The following is a 16894-nucleotide window of genomic DNA, read 5'->3' as shown; positions in this document are numbered from 1 at the left end:
GTCTTCAGGAAGTGACGGAGTACAGTCCCTACCCCAGAGACCAGGAAGTGTCAGAGGAGCTGCAAACAGAGCCTGATCTGTGTCTATAGTGTTATTATCCAGCTTTGAAGAGGCTCTGTCACCATAGGAGATAGGGGTTGCAAAATCTGGTGACAGAGCCTCTTTAACTAAGCCTTCAGCACTACAATAGAGCTGTGATTAACTCGCCCACCATCTAATGATAATGAGGTAACTCAGCTCATCCTATCACAGTCTACACAAAAAAGCCAGATGTTGAACTACAGAAAACAAGAATTGTCAGCCTATTGTGCTGCTCTAGCGGCGAGTGTGAATTATGTATATTCACATAAAAATGTGAAATTAAATAATTAAAAATACCTTTATAATAAAACCCTGATTTTTAATATGTACTTATTTTTGTTTTGCATTTTAAAGTGATACAAAGATAAGAAAAAATTCATAACAAAAACCGCCAGTGTCGGAGATGTTGCTTGAATCTATTTATCTATATATTTATTACATTCAATGACAATTTAAGGAGGTATTTATGACCCATGGAACTACACTGAGGAGGAAAGTCCTGTGGTAAAACATAAATAAGCCTCGAAATTTAAAAGGGGGGGTTCCAAGGGACCTAGTTTATACTTTGCTCTCCTCTGGGCCCCCCCACCTCTCAGGGGATCCACTGATGGCCGTTCTGCAATCCTTTCCTAAGAGATGAAGTTGCATGTGGCTCGCTTTGCAAGTCTAAGGGAATCACTAGCTCGGAAATGTCCATACGGGACTTCAGTGGAGGTGGCCACACCCATGCGTATATGTGACTGTGATAGGGGGTCGAGTGGGGTCCGGGTTTCAGGGATGGGAATGCAGAAAAGGTGGGATACGGAATACATCGGTCATTTTATATTACATATATATATTTTGTGTCTCACCTTGTTCTAGGCACACTTGTGTGTCGCTCGGCCGCCATGACAGAGATCCGTTATTGAGCAACACACACGTCTTCTTTAAAGGACCCTTGAGTCTATATCCACTCTGACAGTGGAACCGAACAATGGCAATTTCAGAGACACTCTTGATCTGAGTACGGTATCCATATTCTGGAACTTCCAAAACAGGACACGCGCTGATGTCATCGAATCCTAATACAAGAAAAAATATATACATGAAATGTTAGAGCATGAGACCAGTTATTAATCAGGAGCAAATAATGTAAATACACCACCTTAAAGAGGCTCTGTCACCAGATTTTGCAACCCCTATCTCCTATTGCAGCAGATCGGCGCTGCAATGTAGATAACAGTAACGTGTTGTTTTTTTTTTAATCTAGCATTTTTGGCCAAGTTATGACCATTTTTATATTTATGCAAATGAGGCTTTCTAAAGTACAACTGGGCGTGTTTAAAGTTATGTACAACTGGGCGTGTATTGTGTATGTACATCTGGGCGTTTTTACTTCTTTTACTAGCTGGGCGTTGTGACTAGAAGTGTATGATGCTGACGAATCAGCATCATCCACTTCTCTTCGTTACCACCCAGCTTCTGGCACTGCAGACACACAGCGTGTTCTCGAGAGATCACGGTGTGACGTCACTTCCTGCCCCAGGTCCTGCATCTTGTCGGACGAGCGAGGACACATCGGCACCAGGCTCGTCTTCGCAGCTCAGTTCACAGAACAGTCCAGAGTAAAAATCGGAATGTTAGAAGGTAAGATTTTGGCATTTTTAAACATCCCATTTATAATTGCAACCCAACGTGGTCTGAACATTTGGGTTTCTGATCCTGATATCAGAATTAATGCGTCAGGTTAGGCTGGAGCACCAGAATATTTCTCTAGAATTGCTCGGCCTAACATGGTCACTGCCTAAGCTCGTACCTCTGGGACAAAACAAAAACGTATTAAGAATTTTTCATCGTCTTCGCTGAAATTAGGAGGTTTGACTGCCGCGGATAAAGCCGGATCAATACACCTTACTGTTAGCATTTGATCGTCATACAATATAATTTGATCAATAACATCACTCAGCTTCTTCCTCTTCCCATAAAACATGTTTTTATTTTCGTCTGCTCCACTGAAACAATGATCAGACCAGCAGAAAACACTGACTGCGCAGGAAGCAGCAGCTGTAATGAGGCTGTAATCCGGTCTGTCCATGATTTATGAAATGAACCCTATTTACCCTTCTACATCGCGTGCAATTTTCAATATACAGCGGCATGGACACAGGAGCGAGAAGATGCCTGATTAGATGTTCTAAAGGCCATGCGAATGCCAGCTGCAATGATCCTTTCCGGGGACACAAAGCTGTAAAACATCATTAGCTCCAGTATATTGAGCTGCTGCAAGGGGATCACATCATTTGTGCTATGACTGGAGGGTGGACGGGATTGGGGACTGACGAAAGCAAAAATACTTGCACATCGGATTTGGCCGTTCAGTAGAGATGTTATAACAAATCCATGTAGTCAAATATTTATTCGACTAAAAAGACTTTAGTTTTTTGGTGTGAGTTCCAATTGGTCCTGGTCCACCGTAGGCGCTCCAGCTAACACCGGGACCAGGACTGTCTCTGAGTGACCACTAAACTCTCCATGTACTGCATGTTCATAATAATAACCAGCTCAGGACATTACTGATCTTGTATTGCATGTGTAATGGTCTGACCCCTTGAATATCTAGGTATAAAAGTCAACCGGATGGCACAATTAACTATAGGACCTATAGGACTACCTATCCAGCTGGCCCCAGGATTTAAGTGCCCAAAGGCTGGTCTGGTGATTAATTCCTTGTATGACGTCAAGTTGAAGAGGAAATGGGTCCAAGGGCAACAACCGGCAGTTAATGGTGACCAGTGGTGAGGGGGGGGGGGGTGAACGATTAGCCAGGAATAACGGGAGAGGAGTAAGAAAATACAGGGACAAGTAACAGGTGGGTGGAAGATCTCTGTTCTACCTTCCCCCACATTGACAGTGCTGTGGAAGCTTTACAGTGCTACCTAGTACTTGGAGTACTCCCGATCTTGGGACGTGAGGTGTGAGGGAGGCACCAAATAGCCTCTCATCAAATAGATGACTCTGGCAGTGGCAACTTATGGTTAGGGGAGACAAGGTTTGATACTATGTTAGGAGAATTCAGAGGCTCATAATGAAAATCATGATCCCTTCTCTTGGTGCCCTCATTTGGAAGCCCCCAAGCAAACAACACTTCATTCACCCCCAGATCAGCTCTGCAGATCTTGAAGCAAAGGTAGGAAGCGATAGTTTGCCTGTATTGTAGATACGTTACTAGCTAAACAGTAAAAAAAAAAAGGATTGCCGTACCTCAGTAGAAAGGAATTCAAGTTAAGTAAATTTTATTTACGCCTCTACCTCATAAGTAATGCTGATCTGCTATTTCTTTTTTCATTATTGACTATTCGGTTGGTTTTGCTCTATTAGGACATTGCCATAATCAGTGACTCCAACTTAGCTGCACTGTCTAATGGGAGACTGAGGTAGTCTCATGTAAGATCATTGGCTCAGGTTGCTGCTCTGTCCCTCCCTCTGTTGATTGGCTGCTGTATATAATTACACTGTCACGCCTGTGGGATATGTGGACCCACTAGGCCACTCCGCCGTAGGGGAGTAGCAGTTGGCCAAACGACAGTCAATAACAGTCTCTGGGGTAAGAGTACCTGAGAAGATGATCTGGCAGATTCTCGGAGTAGCATACACGTAGTGTAGCAGACACTTGGCACAGATGATGCTTGGCGTGGCAGATGACACTGGTCGTGGCAGATGAGACACACACGACTCCGACAATAGACTTCGGCTCAGGAGCAAATACAGCAACAGGATACAGGATTACAGGATACGGGAAGCAGGATACGGGAACAGTGGGAGCAGGATACAACTAAGGAACCATTTGCTTAGACTAACATGGGAATACAAGAACAACGCTCAGGCACAGGAAGGTGGGCAGGGAGGACTAAAGTAGGGCATGGTGGACAGGGATAGGTTAGGGAATGAAATAGTAGTGCGCGCGCTGGCCCTCTAAGAGGAGACCAGGGCGCGCGAGCACCATATGGGAACGAGCAACAGGGAGAAGCAGTACTTGCCGGTGTCTCCGGGGAGGAGAATGCTGGCATAGAGGTAAGTTAAGCTGCCAGCCGCCAAGGGAAGACGGATAGCGGCGAACGGCAGCCGCCAGCGCTGTACACAAGCTCACCAGGAAGTTAGTGTATGAAGAGCTGGTTTCCATTATAGAAAGGTCAGAATGATTATAAACTACTAGTAACCACCATTGAGAAAAAAGAAGATTGTCAGGAACCCCAATATGCTTCAGTAATGGTAAGGGCTGTAGTTTCACTTTTTTTCCTATTGCCCTTGGTCTACATGCAGCTTATATTTGATATTTACAGGTCAATTCCATAAACACATAATTGGAGTTGCCCTTTAAGAGACATCGTGTGGTTTCATTAAACCTCCGGAGTGGTATTTACAGATGAATTCCCTGATGCTTTGCTGCCAGTGTGTTTGCAGGGACAATCATCGAGTTGTGTAGAAAGCGCAGCATGAAAAGTGAGATTTCCCCAATGAGAACATTTTGTTGACTAAGAAGAGAGGCATTTTCAATAACAGAGTATTGACCCGCTCTGAGAACACGCTCCGTCCCTCCAAGTCCTCATAATAAATAGCTACAAGTAGATAAAAATAAATAATTTATCCGAAGAACAAACTGCTCTGTTGATGCCTCATGACACAAACAAATGGGATCTCTTATAGAAGAAGCTAAGGCCGCATGCACACCACCGTGCATTACGGTCTGCTTACTATCCACAATTGCGGAGCTGCATGCGGGTGGTATAGGACCCATTCTATTCTATGGTCCGTGCATTGGCCGGGAGCCCGGACTGCAAAAAAATAGGACAAGTCATTGTATGGGCCACATTTGTGGTTCAGGCTACTTAGAGTCAATGCACATCTCGTATGTGCACGGTCCGTGATTGTGGACAGCCTTTGAATGACACTCCGCGTCCGTCTGTGCCCGTAATCACAGGCCGTGCACATGGCTACGTCCGTGTGCATGAGGCCTAATGGGGATGTCCAGTTAGAAAATCCATTTTCATACAGCCTATCGGGGAATTCTGAGTTAAAAGAGGGGGGGGGGGTCCTCTGTTCAGGATCCTCATCTCTTGGCCAGAGTGGAGAGCGTCTCTCACTCTAGTGGACCTGTCCTTTCCTACATTACGCAGACAACCCATTAATTTGAATGGACACTGTGTAATACTTAATTTCCCCTGTGGTGGCGCTGCAGGTAAATTGAACACTTACTGCCTGGCTTCTCTACATATAACAGCTGATCGGTGGGGGTCCCAGCAGGGGGGCACATTGTGATCAGCTTATTGTCTTCTAACAAGTAGGGACTGTCGCAGATTGACCAGGTGATCGGGTCAAAGAAGGTGACGTTGCGTCAGCTGCAATTTTTACTTTGTCTGTTGGTATTTGCATGTCGCATTATGCCCATGGGGCGGGTTTTTTCTAGGCGGTTGTCGCTGGCGACCAGGGGGGTTCATCGTCCTGATCATTTTATTTCAGTAACTGCCAGCATGCGGAAGGACTTGTTTGTGTGGCAATCGTTTTTAGCTTCCTTTAATGGCCGGGCGGTTTGTCAAGTGATGGAAGTCTCCAATGGGGAGCTGCAGTTGTTTACAGATGCAGCTGGTAGTGATGGTTTTGGTGCAATCTTGGGTCGCAGCTGGTGCAGGTCTCCCTGGCCAGCTCATTGGTATACTCTGGGATTGACAAAAAATTTGACTTTGTTGGAACTGTTTCCTATAGTTGTGGTGGTTGACTTGTGGGGTCAAGAGATGGTCAATAGAAGAATTCCTATTTGGACAGATAATATGTCTGTGGTACACGCCGTGAACGGCTTGTCATCCAGTTCGTTGCCGGTGTTGGCATTGTTGCGTTATTTGGTTTTGAAATGTCTCCATTTTAATGTCTGGTTTCGTGCTAAACATGTTCCAGGGGTATGAAATAAAATGGCTGATGGTTTGTCTCGTTCGCAGGCATTTGGAGTGGGGGTCTCCCCCCCATCACTTATAGGAGGTAGTAGAAGCCAACTTGTAAGACTTTTGATGCGTCCGATTGTCCCTGCTACGTGGAAGAGCTACTGCAAGGCGTGGTGCTTATGGTTACAAATTAGTAATAATAGCTTCCCTGTGGATGACAACTGGCATTTGGATGTCACGTTGGATTTCATGGTGCATTTGCGAAAAATCGGTAGTAGTTCGGCAACGGTTTGTAAGTATTTGGCAGGAGTTGCGTTCATGTTAAAGTTATGGGGGGTTGCAGATGTGACTAAAAGTTTTGTGGTTAGGCAGGCACTCAAGGGCTGCAAAAAGAGAGAAGGCCACGAGGGACATCAGACGGCCGGTTTCGTTCGTGTTGTTGGATAAGATTTTATCGGTAGTTGGGAGTGTTTGCCGCGATGTGTATGAAGTTGCCCTGTTCCGCGCAGCTTTTTCCTCAGCGTTTTTTGCAGCACTACGAATTGATGAGCTTGTGACGCCTAGTGCCAACAGACTGGGTGACCTGTTATTTTCGGATGTGGTTGTAAGTATGGATTGCTTGAGAGTGTGTGTGCGTAAATCAAAGACGGACCACTTAGGGAGAGGTTCTTGGTTGTATATTGGTAAGATTGGGGGCCAATGTTGCCCGGTGTCTTTAGTAGCTGAATTCCTTGAGTTGCGGTTTACTGCTGTCTTTAAGTCCTGTTTGCGGCATTTAGCTTTGCGAACTCGAGAGTTTGGGACACATTCTTTTAGGATTGGAGCAGCTAGAGAGGCTAACGCTCTAGGCCTAGACGATAATGTCATTATGCGTTTGGGTAGATGGTGTTCGGGTAGTTTTAAGTTGTATGTTCGTCCTGATTTGGTCGTTAATACCTGTTTAATTGGATTCATGAGTAGTTACGTTCATGTGTTAAGTTGTTTTCGTGGAGCGTTACTTATGGGCGTTGTTGTCCTTTTTTCAGCAGGTGGATGCAGGCCTCAAGTCTGGATAGTGGGTCACTCATATGTGCACTGGGAAGCTATTCGTGCGGTGCATCGGCCTTTGGGCAGTGACTTGGGGCTGGCGCAAGCGGATGTGCGATGGCATGGGTTCAGCGGCCTATGGATTGAATTGCTTCCTAAAATTGTGTCACTGAGTAGGGATACTACGGCCCCTGTGGTGCTTATCATTCACGTGGTGGGAAATGATATTGGCCAGGTGAAATTGGCTGACCTGCTGTCACTGATCCGGACTGATATGGATCGTTTCCGGCAGTAACTTCCAGGCTGCGTGGTAGTGTGGTCGGAAATCGTAGCCAGGACGGTTTGGCGTGGGGCCAGGGACATGGCAGTGCTGGAACGGGTGTGGAGATTGGTCAATATAAGGATATCGCGTTTCGTAGGAGCGATGGGTGGAATCGGGCTGCACCATAATTTCCTAGAAAGGGACACGGTGGATCTATTGGCTCCTGACGGTGTTCATCTCAACGACATAGGGATGGACATTTTTCTACTGGATTTGCTCGGCGGGGCTGAGCGTGGTTTGGCACTTTTGGGTGGGGGTGGTCGGGGGACCGATTAGGTATATCGGTCACCCTCCTTGGCTGGGTTTATGGCTTTGAAGGCAAAACAGCAACCTACATGCCCGTGGTAACAGTGGTTCTTTGCATATCAGGTCTGGACAAAAGGGGAAAACAGATAAGCCTTCAAGAAAGTTTAAAATTATGTTGTTAAATAATAAAGCTGTGGCCACTTCCACTTTACCATACAAGGTGTCTCTGGTTTTTATTTACAGACAAGATAAAAGGGTAATAGGTACATGGCAAGTTGGATTTAAGGTGGTGAATGTCCTTGCAGTCTGTAAAACTAGATGAATTTGTGCAAAATAAGGCAGGTGTTAACAGTAACGAACGTTCATACTCCATAAATGATTCCTGTTAAAGTGGTTCTTCGCTTTGGACAATCCCTTTTTGTTAGGAAGATCCCACAACAATAAACTGAACACATGGTGTCCTGCTGCTGGATCTCACAGAAATAATCTGTAATATGTGGGGGATCCCGGCAGCAAATCCACAATTTTCCTGCAGCGCCACCCCAGGAGAACTGAAGCATTACACAGTTCTCATTAACATCAATAAATTAACTGTGTTATTGATAGACATCTCGGGTCCCCCAGATGAAGAGACACTTGTAGCCGCTCTATTCTCTGGCTAATAGAGGAGGGTCGTGATCCTATTAACTCAGAATTCCCTAATAGGGTATTTAAGAATGGGTTTTCTAAACCAGACAACCCCTTTAACGTAAATTCTCCATAATCAGATTGTTCATTGGGTCAAATAATGTAGAATTCAAATATCAAAAAATAAATATTTTCCCAATTCTATAGCAGATAGTCCGTCTCTTCTGCTTATTCGTTCATAACATTCTGTATCCACAAATGATTTATGTGTTGCAGAAACAGGACACTTAAGAAAGAAATTCTGCAAGGTAAGCTAGATATCAGCTGGTTGAGGCCAAGTAATGGGAAATCAGTGGGGCCCTGCTTACGCCTGCTTAATAGACAATATCCCTTAATCAATGCCAACGCCACAGCATGAAATCTTATGTAACTGGCACCAGGAATGTCCCATGCAGTTTTAAATTGGCTGGAAGCTTGGTGTCTGGCATATTAGTGGCGTAACGTTGTAATCTTGTGAGTTCTGGAGGAGAGCAAATAGAATTTTGCAGTAGTCGGATGAGCATATAATGAAGAGGGTCCCTGCAGGCTGAACCTAGACCCAACTCCATAGTGCTCCTCAAGCCAAGAAGAAACTATGACCCTATTAGAATGAGAGACTCCATTGAAGTCATTGTCCCAGAAGTTGCAGTCTCAGCCGGGTCCCTTTATCTGAGTGTCCAGAAGTTTATCCTATAAGAGAACATACTAGTAGCCAAGTCAAGCAACGGAGTAGCCATAGCGGGTGCCAGTCTTGGTGACTGAGGGGCCAAGAGGCTACATAAGAAGACAGAATTGCTCAAAATACAAATGAAGGTTGGGATATCCTGGTACAGATTTTTCTTCGGGGCACTTAAAGGGGTTTTCCCATCTTGGACATTTATGGCATATCCACAGGATATGCCATAAATGTTTGATAGATGCGGGTCCCACCTCTGGGGCCTACACCTATCTCCAGAACGGGGCCCCCTAAATCCCGTTCTAGCTTACTCGGCTCCTGCTGCGTACCGGCCACTTCCTGGTTGAATGCTCGCTGAGTTACGCTGTTTCCGTAACTCCAATAGAAGTGAATGGGAGTTACTGAAACAGAGTAGCACAGCGAGTGGATATGCCATAAATGTCCAAGATGGGAAAACCCCTTTAATGTTCTTGCTGTGTCTCTGTAATTTGATATACTTCATTCCCATAGTTAAAAGGGGTTGTCTCATAAAGACAATTCCTGTCCATATGTCCTATTATATTCATATAAAAAAAATCTTATAATATTACAAATTTCATGTTGGCCACTTAAGCTGTCACAATAGGCTGACATTTTGCAGCTGATTTGTGAGCTTTGCTGTGTAGACTGGGACAAGGTCAGCAGAGGGTGGGTGTTTTATTGACGGCTCTGATGTACTCCTGGAGGCCTAGATAAAAGCAAGACAGCAACATTATATACACAGATATGGCTTTGTACACAGCTCCCCTGTCACTCTTTGGGGGAGGGGCTGTACTTCCATCACTTCCTGGAGACTGTAATAACCTATGACATTTCTCCGTCAATTCACTCCCATTTTTATTCAGCTGCCATAAAGCACACACCCTGATGTACTGTTTATACAAACAATACAGGAAGGAAGCGTGTGTCTGAAATATGCGATGCAGGAACCAGCTACATAGAGTTTGTTTGTGATCTGTAACCAAGGAGACATATGTCTGCATAGAAGCTGTATACCAAAAACGGTATGACATTTTTAATAAAAACTATTTGAGATGTAGCTTCCTTTTTTATTTTAGCTGCATTGGAAGAATCCAAAAATGATTGGAAATGGTGGACATATTCTTTAAACACCTATGTCACTGCTCAGAGATTTCCACTGCTGGACCTTTGGGGCCCATTATTCTGGTGGAGCCTGGATCCTTTGGTATTCTGTGGGCCAGTCTGACCCTGAGAAGGGTCAGACTGGCCCATTAAAGAGCCTTGAAACGTGACTAGGGATATCAGTCAAACCAGAAACCCCCATCTACAGCTAAAACCAATAAGGATCATCTGTGCTGTACAAAATCGTATGCCAAGTGTGGAGACTTCGTGCCCTGGACTTCGCACACACGTGACCAGAAAACCAAGATAGCGCTGAGTGTGTAGACGTCGAGATCCATCACGCATGTTGCCCGGGTGGCCGTGTACTCAAGAACGTCATTGCTCCAGTATATACATGCTCAGACATCTGTAGTATTTTTATCTTTGCCACTGTAATGACCAACTTACAACGGAGTTGAAAAAACCCTGAAATATACAGAATTTAACGTTTTTACCATTTAAAGTGAATACAATGCAATAAACAAGCGAGCATATTCTTATAGCACCATTATTAATAGAACACGTCGAAACGCGCAAGGTGACTCTGCCATTGAGTTTATGACGAATATAGTCACGAATAATTATGTTGAAATCGTAGACGCTTTTTTGACATATCTCAGCAGTTTTCCTTAAGTAATGGAAGTGAACAGTGCACTAAATAAAAGATTCTCATTTCGAGCACCCTGCCCGGGTCATAAATCTGCTCTTCTATATTACCTGCTCCGCTCTTCAGGTTATTAAACAGTAATGTACAATATTTGAATAGAATACGACTGGAAAGGCCGCAGGAGAGGCATAGAGCACAAATCCCAGCATTTCAGTCAATGATCTACAGGGGGCAATGGATTAGTCTTTGTACTTTCTGCACACAACCCCCCCCCCCCCCCCACAAATTAAATTTTCCCCTACGTTGGAGCCACAAAGCCGTGATTCATTGATCCACAAGGACGGGCTTTGTCATAACTTTCAGAGTAAGAAATGACATCAATGTCTTAATACAAAGCTCAGTAGTGGACTCAAATTAAAGAGGTATCTCTCACCTGTTAGAGATGAGACTGCTCAACCTGGCAAGAGTATCTAAGGTTTAGAAATATTCTTCAGGCCTGCTGGGGGGCCTCTTGAAAGAAACTGGAAGGTGACAGCACATCAGGACACTATTTCTCACAGAAAGTACTACAGAGAGACAAATAGTATGAACATGGGCATCCATCAATACCAGCTTGCTGATGGTTTCCAGAGACATTGATCACATGAACACTGAGATCCATCAATAACCAATTGCTGACAGTTTCCAGGTTAAACCTAACTGGAAAATCAGTGTAAAACTGTGTAAAGGATTTGCCAGACACAGCTTCTGTGTCGACGCCCGTGGTTAATCAGTCTGCATCTGCTCCTAGGTCTGTTAGAGTGACTCGATCTGCTACCACTCAGGCTGGTAGGCTGAGGAGTGGGAGAACCTATCACAGCCTGGCCAGACGGTTCTAGCTCCCGCCCTCGGTCTATGTATACCTTCATTTGCTTCTTGTCTTTGCCTGTGATTCTCTCTTGTTTCCTGGCTCTGCTGTTCCAGCTATTACTATTGACCTCAGCTTCATTTTGACCCTGGCTTTACTGACTACGCTCCTGCTCTGCGTTTGGTACCTCGTACACTCCTGGTTTGACTGGGCTCGTTCACTACTCTTGTTGCTCACGGTGTTGCCGTGGGCAACTGCCCCATTTCCCTTAGCTTCTGTGTACTCTTGTCTGTTTGTCTCTCGTGCACGTATTGAGCGTAGGGACCGTCGCCCAGATGTACGCCGTCGCCTAGGACGGGTCGTGCAAGTGAGCAGGGACTGAGTGGCGGGTAGATTAGGGCTCACCTGTCTGTCTCCTTATTCCGTCATTACAAACTGTAAAGAAGGTGCAATACAAAGATTTTACATTTTTGAACTATGAATCCAAAGGTGGAACTGTATCTTGAAGTATTAGCGACCCCTCCCACTCCACTGACTATTGACTTTGTTAGAGAAACATGGCTAAATAAGGAATTGTTCACAATTCCTGTTGCCAGTTCCGTCGTATTTGATGGGAAGAATAGCACATAATGCAGCGCTATTCTTCCTGTCAAAAAAATGTCCACGATGACGGAACCCAACAGACCCCATCACAATCAATCGGGCTGGGTCTGTTGGATGCTATTGGTGTCTGCTGTACAATGGATCTGGCAATCAGTCATTTTTGAGGGTAGTGTGAACTCACCCTAAATGGTTGTCTAGTTGTACGTTAAGTGCATGGCTGTCCCTTACTGTCAGACACCCAAGAGAGAAGACAGAAGTCATTTTAACCCCTTCTCCATTGTTCTATAGACCAGTGATCTCCAACTTGTGGCTGTACAGCTGTTGCAGAAGTACAACTCCTAGCATGCTGGGAGATGTAGTTTCGCACTGGCTGCAGAGCCTCATGTGATGGACCATTGGTATAGATAATGAAAAATAGATTCATGTACAACACAACAAGTGATTGTGCTGCTTCTTGTACTTTTCACAACATTTTCCTGACTCATCACATGATCAATGAGTAATAATATCTGGAACAAAAACATGGACATAAATACTGTGAACTATTCATTTAGTATATCAAAATAAGCATAACACAATGACAAACACATTTTAAAGACGTTGACCACTTCGGACAATCCCTTTTTTTTTTACAAAGGTCCCCTAAAACGATCAGCAGTAATCTTCGGGAAACGGGACAGTAAGCGTTCAATTCTCTAACAGCGCCACCACAGCTTTAAATGAAGCATTACAAAGTTCTTACTTAAATCAATTAGCTGTCCATATAATTCACAGATATGCTGGGTCCTCCAGAGTGAGAGACACTCTTTGTAGCCACTCTCCATACCAGCTAGTTAATGAAGGTCTCGTAACAAGGACTCCCCATTAACGCCAAGGCAACTGGCACAGCCCATAGGGTTATATCTTTATGTTCCATGCATGTAATTACATTGCCAGTTCCTTGGAGGAGGCCACCATAAGACAGAAACAATACATTACGTTCCAAAGCAATTAATAAAGGAGATGTAGCCCATCACGACACTCAGTATCTCTATTACAAGGGAGCAGAACTGCATTGTGGGAACTCTTGGGAGAAGGTTAGTCATACGAGATTATAGCATTTAATGGCTGCTACAATTTTTTCTCATTCTTCGGACGTGAACTGGAAAGAAAGTGAAATTCACCCATCACAGCTTCAGCACCGCTTTGTACGTCTCTATCCCAGCGCTCTGTGCTTATCAGGCAGCCACAATGTGTTCTGATGGCAACCATCACTCACTGATGACCCAGGTGAGGGAGTTAAAGGACTTTTTCCGTGAGTTTAATATTGATGACCAATCCTTAGGGTAGGCCATCAATATTTGATAGGTGGTGACCCCCACTGGATCAGATACATTGGCTCAGCAGACAGTATCACACATGATAGGATTAGATACATTGGCTCAGCAGACAGTATCACACATGATAGGATTAGATACATTGGCTCAGCAGACAGTATCACACATGATAGGATTAGATACATTGGCTCAGCAGACAGTATCACACATGATAGGATTAGATACATTGGCTCAGCAGACAGTATCACACATGATTGGATTAGATACAGGACTCAGCTCGCTGACATTGCGGCTCCAGCGCTGGACCCAGGAAAGGTAAGAATAATAATTTTGCTTCTTTATGTGTTACTGATTATTTTTGTGTGTTTGTTTTTTTTACAGGTTCAGTTGTTGGACTTCGGATTTGAGGACTTCAATGACGGCGTTTTTTTTATTCTCAATAAAATGGTTAATGAGGGTTGTTTTTTTATTTCAATAAAATATTTTTTCTATGTGCTTGTATCTTTTTAAACTTTATTATCACCGCCTTAGTAATGGCCGCCGGCTGATTGACAACCTCCATTACTAAGGCGGGGCTTAATGTTAGCAGGTGCAAGGCCAACACTAACACCCATTATTACCCCGGTACCCACCGCCACCAGGGGTACTGGGAAGAGCCGGGTACGAACCAGACGGGCAGGCACCGGGGTGGCCGCAGGCTGGTAGTATTAGGCTGGGGAAGGCCAAAAACAGTGGCACCTACCACTGCTGCTGCTGTGTTGTATCTGGCTGGTTATGAAAATTGGGGGGGGGACCCCACATCGTTTTTTCCAATTATTTTTTATTTAATTTTTTTTAAAATGACGTGGGGTCCCCTCCATTTTTTATAACCAGCCAGATACAATAAAGCAGCAGCAGCCTAGCATTACCAGGGTGGGAAGGGCCACTGTATCTGGCCTTTCCCCTCCTGATAATACCAGCCTGCGGCCACCCCAGTGCCCGACCATCCCTACAGATGGTCAGGTACTGGATCGTACCCGGCTCTTCCCAGCACCCCTGGTGGCGGTGGGTACCGGGGTAATAAAGGGGGTTAGTGTTAGCCTCTGCACCGGCTAACACTAAGCCCCGCCTTAGCAATGGATACTGTCAATCAGCCGGCGGCCATTACTAAGGCGGTAGTAATATAGTTTAAAAAAAAACCACAAAGACATAGAAAACATATTTTATTGAAATAAAATAAAAAACCCACACAGCCCTCATTAACCATTTTATTGATAATAAAAAAAAAGCCGTCATCGAAGTAGTCCTGGAATCCGACGTAGTCCAACGACCGAACCTGTAAGAAAACACACAAAAAAAACGATTAGTAACACATGTGTTAGGCTTAGATACAGGGCCCATGTGTGATACTGTCTGTGGGACCCTGTATCTAAGCCTACCACAACGTAGGCTTAGATACAGGGTCCAGCAGACAGTAATCTTACACAGTATAAGATTACTGTGTGCTGGGTCCCTGTATCTACAAAACAGATAAAAACAAGGACATTTATGCAAAAACACCGAAAAAGGCCATACTTACAATTGGACACAGCCAGGTCAGAAACGCTGATGAAGACGAGTGAGCAGGTGCCTTAAATAATAATAGCCACTCCCACTAGTCTTGAGGGGAGTGGTATGTGGTGCATGGGATGTGTAGTAAGAAATAATAAATGAATAGTGTATGTGCAAGTGTAATAATGTAAGTGAAATATAGGGGGCAGTAATGAGTAAAGTGCCTAAAAAATAAATGAATAATGGGATGCAAGTGTGTGAAACATGGAGGAATAGTGTGTACGTCATGAGGCGCAACGTGACTAGCCAGGTAGAAGCCTATTTGTGACGCCTTGATGATTCATAGAGCGGGCTACCCTGCTTGCTACGCCAAACAACAACACACCATGCTCTCCCAGCATCAAAGACCTGGCTGTGTCCAAAAGAAGCGAATATAAGTAATAATGAAAAATACATGGGGTATTAGTGATCATTTTGGCCAAAAAGACGCAAGCTCGCAATCCACGACAAGGATCCCCAGACTTGCGAGTCCCTAACTGGAGCGAAAAGCTCCTGATGTACAGACAAAACAGATAAAAACAAGGACATTTATGCAAAAACACCGAAAAAGGCCATACTTACAATTGGACACAGCCAGGTCAGAAACGCTGATGAAGACGAGTGAGCAGGTGCCTTAAATAATAATAGCCACTCCCACTAGTCTTGAGGGGAGTGGTATGTGGTGCATGGGATGTGTAGTAAGAAATAATAAATGAATAGTGTATGTGCAAGTGTAATAATGTGAGTGAAATATAGGGGGCAGTAATGAGTGAAGTGCCTAAAAAATAAATGAATAATGGGATGCAAGTGTGTGAAACATGGAGGAATAGTGTGTAAGTCATGAGGCGCAACGTAACTAGCCAGGTAGAAGCCTATTTGTGACGCCTTGATAATTCATAGAGCGGGCTACCCTGCTTGCTACGCCAAACAACAACACACCATGCTCTCCCAGCTCTCTGGATTGCGAGCTTGCGTCTTTTTGGCCAAAATGATCACTAATACCCCATGTATTTTTCATTATTACTTATATTCGCTTCTTTTGGACACAGCCAGGTCTTTGATGCTGGGAGAGCATGGTGTGTTGTTGTTTGGCGTAGCAAGCAGGGTAGCCCGCTCTATGAATCATCAAGGCGTCACAAATAGGCTTCTACCTGGCTAGTCACGTTGCGCCTCATGACGTACACACTATTCCTCCATGTTTCACACACTTGCATCCCATTATTCATTTATTTTTTAGGCACTTTACTCATTACTGCCCCCTATATTTCACTTACATTATTACACTTGCACATACACTATTCATTTATTATTTCTTACTACACATCCCATGCACCACACACCACTCCCCTCAAGACTAGTGGGAGTGGCTATTATTATTTAAGGCACCTGCTCACTCGTCTTCATCAGCGTTTCTGACCTGGCTGTGTCCAATTGTAAGTATGGCCTTTTTCGGTGTTTTTGTCCCTGTATCTAAACCTACAGTGTGGTAGGCTTAGATACAGGGCCCATCAGACAGGATCACACATGGGCCATGTATCTAAGCCTACCATGTGATTGGCTTAGATACAGGGCCCAGCAGACAGGATCACGCATGGGCCATGTATCTAAGCCTACCATGTGATTGGCTTAGATACAGGGCCCAGCAGACAGGATCACGCATGGACCATGTATCTAAGCCTACCATGTGATTGGCTTAGATACAGGGCCCAGCAGACTGGATCACACAATCTGTGATCCTGTCTCATGGGCCCCCTAAGCCTGCTACATCGTAGGCTTAGGGGTTGTGCAGTCCCTAAACATTGATGGCCTATCCACAGGATAGGCCATCAATAGCTGATGTGTCTCCAGGGACCCGCCAATCA

General features: G+C 44.6%; 1 protein-coding gene across 3 annotated transcripts in view; it reads right to left on the bottom strand.

Annotated features, from left to right (window-relative positions):
- The window catches only part of SUSD4 (sushi domain containing 4), a 100683-nt gene that overhangs the window by 59432 nt on the left and 24357 nt on the right, over positions 1-16894 (bottom strand). For all 3 annotated transcript variants that reach the window (XM_075864610.1, XM_075864612.1, XM_075864611.1), the window contains one exon: positions 933-1142. In XM_075864610.1, coding sequence (XP_075720725.1) covers positions 933-1142 — 210 coding nt within the window. The remainder of the gene's footprint in view (positions 1-932; positions 1143-16894) is intronic.

Source organism: Rhinoderma darwinii, chromosome 4 (genome assembly GCF_050947455.1).
Source record: "Rhinoderma darwinii isolate aRhiDar2 chromosome 4, aRhiDar2.hap1, whole genome shotgun sequence".
Classification (NCBI taxonomy): Eukaryota; Metazoa; Chordata; class Amphibia; order Anura; family Rhinodermatidae; genus Rhinoderma; species Rhinoderma darwinii.
This window is presented reverse-complemented; position numbering and strand designations above follow the sequence as displayed.